The following is a 10,498-nucleotide window of genomic DNA, read 5'->3' as shown; positions in this document are numbered from 1 at the left end:
TCATCTTTATTTCCTCTTCCTACCATCAACATGTTAGCAAGGAAGGGAAAATCAGAAAGGGAGAGGCAGCCAGCAGGGCAGCTGGCACCCTTTTCACTCCCATTAGCCTGCTGTCAAATAGCTGTTCAAATGACTGGTTAGGCTGGCTTATTGCTGAAGGAAATGAATTAAAAATGACCTGACATAACTGCTGTGCCTGGTAAATCTAAATTTAATCCAGGCTGCTCTAGCAATTTCACTCATAAAACTGCAGGTGACAAGGTTGAAAAGGACATGGTTTTATTATTTATGACAAAACAGCATCCTCCCTGCTACTACTAAACGTATATTTTATTTAACCAAGACTTAAACATTTTTAACATAATCATATTGGTTGTTTACCTAAGCACCATCCAACAAACCATGTCATGTTTATATGGTACCTATCCAATACAGAGGAGATACAACTTCAGTGCAGATATTAACTATCCGCCCAGCACTTCTGTTTATAGTATTACCAAAATTCATCCCAACACGGGAAATTTTTATAAAAGTAGACATTTCAGTATTTATTATTAGCAACGTGATATACCCTCCAGATCCAGCTGTGCAAGTAATTATTGCAAGGCTTAAGACTCTGCTTTTATTTCAAATACAGGTATTCAGGTAAATTGAAAATCTTCTATAGACCAAATAATTGATATACCCTGTTTGAAAGAGTTACAGATCTATAAAACACAAGAAAGAGGAATAGCCATGACCTTCTGATCACAAAAATCAGTAAACTAATGAATTATTATGATGACTATTTTGAGTGTACTTTAAAACCTACCTGTTAATCTTACCACCAGTGAGAGGGGGAAAAAACAGAACAAAGTTACCATCCAAAAAGTGTTGCTATAGCAATTCATCATCCATTAACAGTGCTGTCCTTAGCAGAACCTTCTAAGCCCATTGACTTCAGTGGACTTAAAATGATGGAGCCCTGGTTAGTGTGGAACTGCATAAACATTTTTAGATCTATGGCCTCAAGCTTTTGCAGACTTAGAAAAATGGTAATGTTTTACAGTTATTCACATTTTAGAGACATACCTGAGAGAGAAGTATAATATTTGTGGAGTTTAACAGTTTTTGCAGAAAACCAGTATTTAGAGTTGAGAAAAAAATGTTCATGTGGTAGCCTGACGTGATAAACAAGTTACAGTCTGTAGGTCCCTGCTGTTTCAGTTGCCCCGTTGTTCCTCTGTACTGGCAGTGTTTCTGGAGAAGCACAGGCTTGGGGATTGGTTCTTCATTTTAATTACTTCCTCTGAATGCATAGATTTCAGAGTTTAAAGCACAAAGGCGCAGTTGTACTCCATGATCACTCTGATGCATAGATTTTAGAAGAATACAATTTCATTATATTACTTAAATAGTGTGTTGGCCCTTATCTTCTTGGCCCTCCACTCATTCCTTCATTAAAATGATAACCCATTACATTTCAAGAAACATCTCCAAGGATAAGGACATATGCTGTGGTTCAAGCTTTGTGATTTCTTCTGCTAAAAGACAAAAAAAAATCATGCCAAAGAGCATTTATCAGAAACCAATCTTTTTCTAACATTACTTGTAATCTATAAATATTGTCCTCCATGAACACTTGAAGAAATTACTTTTCTACTGCCACTTTTTAAAGCCACAACATGAACAAGTGAAACCACTTTATATGAAGTAAGACTAGGTCTATCTAACCCAGTCTTGGGTACTTCAGCTTGCAGCAACTCTGAAGGTCATGGGCAGGAAAAGCTCTTCCTGAACACTAACTGAATTCCTTTATCTGGAGATGGAAGGGAACTTCTGTGTGAACAGCATGGGCTCTGAGCTTGAGCCCCCTCTGTGTCTCTTTATCACATTACTGTAACTCAAGAAACAATATATACATACTCACTTTTTGTTCATCACAAAAATGGACTCCCAAACTGTTCTTGTAGAAGTGACTCCATGATTGTAATGCCCTGCACAAAGAACACAGACAAGTAATTTTGCCCATCATGTCAATATTTCACTAAACCTGAAATACATTCTAATGTCCAACAGCTTCAGAAATGGAATACTTCAACAAGCATATTAATAATTTTAGGAAATAATCTGAAATAAAATTATACAACAAATGATAATAAGATGAAATAACTATTATAAAATAAGTAAACATTGGATATCATACAGGGCAGTCTTTGATTTAGTTTAATACCAGTATTTGTGAAATTGTTATTAAATTAATGTTAAGCATTAACTGATGGTACAATTAAGGTACAAACTACAATTTATCATAATTATGGCTGTTATACTATATAACATTATCATACAATTGTAATTTTGTATGATGTTGTTTATACTTAAATTTTAAAAAAGAAATGGAATACTCCATTTAGAGATTATCCAGGCAGTCTGAGATTAGTCAAACCATTTAGAATAAATGGTTTATTTTTTATTACAATTCAATTAAGTCATAGTGCTAACAACAGATCAATAATATGGGTAACTAGAGCACGTATAGGGCTCCATTTAGAGAGGAAAAGGAAGGAATAAGAGTGCATCATGTGCTAGCATCACTGTATTCTAGGTTAGAACATAACACGGAGCATCACTCAGAAACATAAGGTGACTAAGAAACCATAATTTCTCCATTATTTATTTGCTTCCAGTTCTTCTTTTTTAGCCATGTAAATCCAGAGAGATTAATAGTGCAATCCTAAACATGTCTACTTATAATCCTACTCATGTCTATTCAATAGGGCTTACTCCCAAGAAAATTCTCTTAGGATTGCATTGAACTATATAAACACAAGACATGACCTTCTCATCACAAAAGTCAGTAAACTAATGAGCTAATCTATATATGAATATATATATATATTCTTATTATACCTTATCATCTTATTATAGTAGTTACTGGATTCCACTGGCTTCAATTAGGCTTCACATACTTTCCTGGGAATAAGCCCCTTTGCATGTAATAGGACTTCTTACCCCTGAATAGACATGTGATAGGATTGTGCAGTAAGCAGTTCAAGAAAGTAGTAATGGGTATACATAAAGCAGGAGGGTTGTGAGGAATCACTGGACAATTTGGAAATCCCACCAACCAATATCCCACCCTCCAGAATTCTCTGTGCTTTGATGACCTACATTTGCTGCCCCTTCTTTTCTTTAAGTTCTGACACTCAGTTCTCTTAGCATTCCATATTCAGTCCTTCCTTATCAGGCAACCTGGAAAGGGTATTTCTTTTGGTTAATTTACAGTCACATATTCTTTATTTCTGAGGAATCCCCCGAATATGCAGAGGCCCCTGTCTTGTCTGGTGGTGGCCTGGTTTTCTTGCTTTCATCTGTATGGGGACCAGCCAACTTACTATTAGATATAATAATAACGGGACTACTTGTGCATGAGCCTACACATTCACATCTAAGCAATCATCATATAGTTAAACAAATATATTTTTAAACAAAAATGGAGCATGTAGGTAAGGGAAGCTAAATACTGCCCCCTCAAGCACTTTACCTTTCTGTCATCAGTTTCTATGTTTTTCTCCCAGCCTAGTTATGGTATCTCCAGAATGAGGTACACTGGGAGAAAAATGCTGGGAAAAAATGGAATGAAGCAAGATAAGGTGTAAAAGCTGGAAGGTTTGATGTCCTTTTCCTTTCAAATTCTTAATTTATTCTTATGTATGTATATGTATTTCATTATACCCATTTCTCCCCCAATGGAGACACAAAGTGGCTTACATCATTCTCCTTTCCTCCATTTTATACTTACAACAACCCTGTGAATTGTCTTAGGCTGAGATTACATGAATGGCAATGTACTGGAGAGCTGAACCCAGCCTCCCAGATTCTAATCTGATGCTCTAACTATGACACTACACTAGCTCTTGTTTAAAAGTAGATTTTCCCCTTAATCTCCCCCCACCTAGCTCTCTCTATATGTGGACAGGAGGTTGCCTTTTTTTCTTTCTGGGGAGGATGACTCATATTGGGGAATCAGCATGAGAAAAAAGGCTTGACTTGCCCTCCACGGCTGCTTCCAAAGAACAGTACAAATAGATCTCAGACCTATCTTGAGCACTGATCATTTGCGCCTAGTATGGTCTTGCCCCAGTCTGTCTCTCTTTGTTATTACTGACTGCAGTGCAGAAACCTTAAGTCAGCATGGCAGATGCTGTCTATCACTGGGAGGGGACAAGTGTGGCATCTGCTTTCACAGGAAGAGTTGGCAGTGCTTCCTGCCTATATGCAAGTTGCCTCTGTCTAACGATAACTGCTGCCTATTGCCAGGGATTATCACTGAAAACAGTCCCCCCAACTCACCTACAGTGCTGCTTACCTATATGTCAGTTTGTGCAAAACAGTATTTGCCGCTGTGCCTTCCACCAGAGAAAACAAAATAACAAGCAAACATTGTTCCTTAGGTAGCCATTCCCTAGTATAAGCATACTTTATTCAGGAACTGTCCCAAAAGCCCATAGACTGTTGGATTTCACAATAATCCTCCTATAAAAAAGGCTAAGCATGTTCCAGACAACTCACTTCCTACCCTGGTGTGCCACCAGAGGGCATTGCTGTGGAGGGAAGACCAGGTGAGGCAGCCTGTCCCTCCAGAGAGTGCACCATGGCAGAAAGCCGAGGCTGGGATCAGGCACAGAGCAGGCGGCAATGCCTGCCCCCGGTCTTTATCCAGCTGGGATCAGAAGCGGAGCAGGTGGCAATGCCCGCCTCACGCCTTCACCCAGCTGGGATCAGGAGCAGAGCAGGTGGCAATGCCCACCCTCCTTCACCCAGCTGGGATCAGTAGCGGTGCAGGTGGCAATGCCCACCCCCTGCCTTCACCCAGCCAGGTTCAGGCATGGAGCAGCTGGTAATGCCTGCCCCCCTTCACCTAATTGAGATCAGGAGGGGAGCAGGTGGCAATGACCACCCCCCACCTTCACTCAGCTGGGAGCAGGTGTAGAGCAGGTGGCAATGCCTGCCCCCCCTTCACCTAGTTGGGATCAGGTACAGAGCAGGTGGCAATGCCTGCCCCCCTCCTTCACCCGGACAGGATCAGGAGCAGAACAGGTGGTAATGCCCACCCCCCGCTTTCACCCTGCTGGAATCAGGCACAGCGCAGGAAGCAATGCCCACCCTTCCTTCCTGCTGGAATCAGGCACAGAACAGGAGGCAATGCCTGCCCCTCCCCTTCACCTGGCCTGGATCAGGCGTGGAGCATGAGGCAATGCCTGCTTGCTCGCCCTCCCCTTTCTAGAGCCTGTTGTATTTTTTTTTCCACAGTGGGCTTTGTTATTAGTAGGAAATATCTCTCTAGGAACAGGAAAAGTTTTGCAACTAAATTAAAACAGATTAAGTCTTATATAAATAAAATTAGTAGAAACAGAACATATACAAGGCAAAGAGTTATTAGATATTGACATTTGATCCAACTTCTTCAAAAATTTATAATTAAAATTCAAAATACAAAACTAAGCAAGAGATGCAAGAACTTTAGCTTGCATTTCAAAGCTAATCAAGTATACTTAGCAGCAGCTTCCATAACTGCTTTGGTCTACCCACAAGAATATTTAAAAGGTGATAATCCATATAATGTTTAAGGAAAGTAACTAGGAGAGAGGCTCTTGGTTTGGTGTAAAGCTTGCAAAAAAACAAAAGGGTGATAGAACCGAGTATCTGGGCTCCACATAAGCACTGTCTCTGCTCCTGAGGAACTCCCACAAATCTGCCAAAGAGTGCATTAAGGCATGCCAATGAGAATAACGTACAGTAAGTCAGCAAGATGGAAGAACTATTTGCTACAGGTAAATGGGGATGAAGGCAAAAAGCCCAAAAGCACTGGGAAGCAGACTTGCTTGGCATCAGCTAATAAAAGCTGCCAGTCAAGTTCACCAAATTTCCCGGTCACAGAGCAACAGGCTTTGGTTAAACCCATGGCTGGTAGGTCAGTAAGGGAGTGAACTGCTTTGGTAATCCTTCTGTCTCCACACTGGCTCCAAACACTACTAAAAGTATCCAAGTGAAGATATGTATGTAGCCATCCATACACACATACTCAAGTCATTGATCAATCATAAACTACTTTAGAAAGACAAAAGTGCTTCTTTGGCAAGATTAGCATAATTTTGATGGTATCATTAGAAGTTAAGAAAGCATACTCGTCCGCAATATGTCTGCTCAGCCACTCTTCCCATCTTCCCTTCTTTGTGATCCTTTTAAACTCCAGAGGCAGCACCAGAAAATAGTCCGATCCAAAAATTTCTAAATATTTCACATTGTCATTAATGTTTCAGGCTGGATTCGCTACAATAGCTACATAAAAGAGGAACTTCATTTTGAGTTTAATTTTCATTCTGGTCAGTTTATATCTAAATGTGCATCTCCATTACCAAATAGAATATATGGAGAGCTGGACAAGACAAATAAGAAAAACAAGATAATGAAGGAATAGAAGGGAAAATTTCCAAGATAACAAATTATTTATGACCAGCTTCCAAAGTTCATAAAGGCCTATATACTTTATATTTCAAGAGGACCTATTCAACTACATGATAGGGGGGGAGAAAACCAAGGGGGGGAGGGGGCTAGCAATAGGTGACACCAAAATTAGAGTCTGCCCTACTCAGCCCAGTATCTTGAAGGGAAGGTTCCCAGATGGAATCATACAGTTGTCTGTCAAAAACATTACTAGGCAATGTCTTACGTTTCTAAAGGAGCCTTTCTTTACTCTTCCTATCAAGGGCCGTTTCCACACTACTCACCTTCATTCGGAACGCCGTGGAATGTTGTGAAAAAAACATGGAAGATAGCGTTTTCTCGAGCAAGTTTTGTGCGACATCGTGCAAAACACACGAGAAAACGCTATCTTCCGTGCTTTTTTGGCAACGTTCCGCGGCATTCCGAATGAAAGTGAGTAGTGTGGAAATGGCCAAGATCTCCAAAGAAGCTTAGCAAGCATGCAGTAATTTAAATGGCCTGGCAGATTTCAGTGATAATCTTACATGTGGTACTTTTTGAGGCATTAGCACTTAAGACATCCATCCTCTTCAGGATTTTATGTTTAGCTCGGTCAGCTTCTGTTTACCAGTTGGGTTTGTATCCTGCTCTCTTTCTCTCTCCTTTTCCAGATGTCTATGTTATGAGTTATGGTTGCCTGGAAACAGAATGTAAAGATGATGATCCCTCACAGAGCAAACCTGAATAACTTGAGAGCCTCCAAGCTCAATATAACTCACTAGCTATCTAGTGTGGTCTGCTGGATAATTCTTCTCCCCTCCTGCATTCATTTTTACAGTCACTCACAGGAGACAACAAAAACCAGCAAGTTTGTCATCCAACTTATGAATTGCCTTATATGACAGGTCAAACCCATTTGGAGCTATGGACCACTAGTACCGCTACCTTAGAGGTGTTTCTTGCTATTAAATCCTATCTGGATATCAAACTTCAATATCCTGCAAAGGTGGCCTTGTAGCCCCCTATGGATTGAGCGGCTATGTCTTTCCAAATTGTGGATTTTGTTGAAACACTGAACTTTAGGATCTTGTGCTCTCTTCAGGATCTTGTGCATGTAGAAAAGAAAATACTTCCATGTTTAGAAAGTCTTCCTTTTTCACAGAGGACCAAGAAAAACCACATATGTACAGAACTCCATGGCAACTTTGCATCACTGTCAATGACAATAACTTAAATAATCATATCAGAACATCATTTAGTGATTTCTTATAAAGGAATTTTTTAAGGCAGTGATGATTTTCAACACATTCCTTTCTGAATTGGACCAAACATTCACCTCCTTTTAAGAAAAATTCAGGCAAGTGCTTACCTTCTCTGTCTCCTCTGCATCGCCACAGGAAGAGAGAGCAAGCGAACATATCCCATCAGTCTAAATTAAGTTTGCCACCATTTACTAAGTAGAGCACTAATTGACATAAGTGAAAACTCTGAGGTTTGCCTTGGGAATTTAAAAGTGTTATTTATTGAATCAATTATGTTCACAGTGTGACAGTTGCTTTTTCCCCTTTCCTCTTTCTCATAGCACAGCTGCCTTAAGAACACTTGTTTAATAGAGACGGCTGGGAAAGCAGAAGGAGGGGGATTTATAAACTGAATCAAGAAATATTAAAGGGCAGTTACAAGTCATTATGACTACTCTTTTCAGAGAGAAACAACTCAATCAAAGACTAATCAATATAGTCCTTTCAACTAAAGTTCATACAGTTAAATCTTGGCCCGGGAGAGCAAACATCAAGATTTGCACTGTTTATAATGCAACGACATACTTGAAATGCAGAATAAATTTTACCTAACCATTAAATTATCCACCTTTTAACATGCAACTTAAAAGCATTTCTAATTGACAAATGTATTAATGTTTTTGTTCCTTACAGCCTAGTTCAGCACTCATGTTCAGCTCTTGCAGGCTGAATCCATACTCCAAACAATGGGTGCAATCCATAGTTTGAAGCAACTCTGCAAAACTGTTTGGAGTTTTGTTTGCAGAGCACTACCTATAACTGCCCAACACAGATGCACTTTGGAGAACTATGGTTGCTAGCATCCCATAAACAGAGAAGTGAATTGGCATGTGAGAGCACAGAGGAACACAAAGGGAGGGGGGAGAGCTTGTGAGCCTTGAGTACTTCCCTAATCCTCCCAACTGTGGTTTGGATGGTTGTCTGATTGATACAAGTCTGGGTTATTCCACACGAGTGGTTTTCCGTGCTTCAGCTTCCAAATGACCTCGATTTTTCTTTGTGTTTCCACACATGGGGGGGATTCCGCATGATCGATTTTGATCAGACTTTCTGAGCAGTCGTGCTGCAGTGGAGTTGTACAAATCCACTGCTCCCCGATTCCACTGCTTGACAAATTATGAATATCCTTTCTTACTGCAACTGTGTGCTTGTATGTACATGCTATTTTGCCTAGTGCCAATTCCTACTGCAGCTTAAGACTCAAGATTCACACCGGGTTTTTTTCCTAAAAGAAAAAAGCAATTCTTTGAAGTTACACCAATTTTCTTCTGCATAGGATTTTATAATTTAAAAAATTCCAAGTTGGAGAGATAAAACTTCTTGTCCAAACCCCTGCCATAAGACACCAGCACTCAACACTGATACACCCTATAGGACAACACACATAGATGAAGCTGGTTTCCACGTAAGTTTGCCAGGTTACCCCTGGAAACCTGCCGGGGGGTGGGGGGCTTTTACTGGGTTGGAGACTTGCCAGAGATGTCGTTTTGTCACTAGCAATGCACTGATATCACTTCTCATGTACCCAGAAGTGACATCAGTGCATCATCAGGGATGCTCTAGTATTTGGTTTAACTACAGAGTTTTGCCCAAATTCCAGAGCATCCCTAGCAGTGTGCTGCTGATGTCACATTTGGGTGCAGGAGGAATAATGTCAATGTGTTGGGACACTGCTGAACTTCCTCAATTTCCCACCATTTCCCCCCCCCCCCGTTGGCCAGTCAAGCAGTGGTGGAAAGTACCTGCTGATGATGAAGGATCCTTCACCTGGAGTGGGGGCTTAGTAAGCCTCTTTCCACACAGGGACAGGCTTGTATGGTTTCCCCGTTGCTGGCATGGCTGCAGAAAAAGCACAGCAACAGGACTTCCACATGTCAAGCTTCTTACCCTAGTCCCCAGCAGTGCCACTCAAACTCCCCTGGGCCATTTGGGTTTTTGCGATGTTTTTTTTTAATTGGCACTAGAATATTGTCTTGTCAATATACTAACAATATGTGTAACAAGTTCTCTGAATTCCCAGCTTTCAGTTTAAAAAAGGATGTCTCAATCTCCTTCATTTGCAGATGCATTCTTTGTAGCTCTGGAATGAAAGGGGCTAGAGTAGGGTTGCCAGCCTCCAGGTGGTAGATGGAGATCTCCCAGAATTACAACTGATCTTCAGGCAACAGAGAACAGTTCCCCTGGATAAAATGGCTGCCCTGAAGGGTGAACTCTATGGCATTGTACCTCACTGAGGCCCCTCCCCTCCTTAAACCCAACCCTCTCCAGTCTCCACCTTCAAAATCTCCAGGAATTCCCCAACCTGCACCTGGCAACCCTAGGCTAGAGACTTGCTTTTTTAAAGAAAATGAAAGCTGAGAATTCAGAGAATCTGCTATACATATTGTTACAATCGTATATCAATATAACAGTAGTTTAGTGCTAATTTTTTAAAAAAAATATAGGGCCCTTTGGTGGCTGAGGGAGGAAATGGTTGCTGCAAGACAGTGTCAGGAAAAATGGCTGCCAGTAGCCATTCAGCCTTTACTGCAACTTTCCCCAAAACTTTGGTACTTTTCTCAGGTTTGAGAAAGATCAGAGAAAAGCCCAAAAATCTCAGGAGGTGCAGAATACACCATGATTCAGAGGGGACAATAAAAAACCCACTCCCCAACAGCATTGACCACGGGGCCAATAACCTCTGTGAAAATGGCCAAAGGCCCTGTGACAGACAGGATTAGTTCCAGCTCTGC

General features: G+C 40.8%; 1 protein-coding gene across 2 annotated transcripts in view; it reads right to left on the bottom strand.

The window, feature by feature from the left end:
• Positions 1-262: 262 nt before the first annotated feature.
• PRELID2 (PRELI domain containing 2) overlaps positions 263-10,498 on the bottom strand; it is a 55,109-nt gene continuing 44,873 nt past the window's right edge. The window contains exons 6-7 of one of the 2 annotated variants that reach the window (XM_054977670.1): positions 1,910-1,976; positions 263-1,523 (exon numbers count right to left, since the gene is read on the bottom strand). In XM_054977670.1, the coding sequence (XP_054833645.1) occupies positions 1,920-1,976 (57 nt within the window). In that variant the 3' untranslated portion in view covers positions 263-1,523; positions 1,910-1,919. The remainder of the gene's footprint in view (positions 1,524-1,909; positions 1,977-10,498) is intronic. The other variant, XM_054977671.1, reaches the window with a different exon arrangement.

Source organism: Eublepharis macularius, chromosome 4 (genome assembly GCF_028583425.1).
Source record: "Eublepharis macularius isolate TG4126 chromosome 4, MPM_Emac_v1.0, whole genome shotgun sequence".
Classification (NCBI taxonomy): domain Eukaryota; kingdom Metazoa; phylum Chordata; class Lepidosauria; order Squamata; family Eublepharidae; genus Eublepharis; species Eublepharis macularius.
Note: the sequence above shows the minus strand (reverse complement) of the source record. Positions and strands in the feature narration are given on the sequence as shown.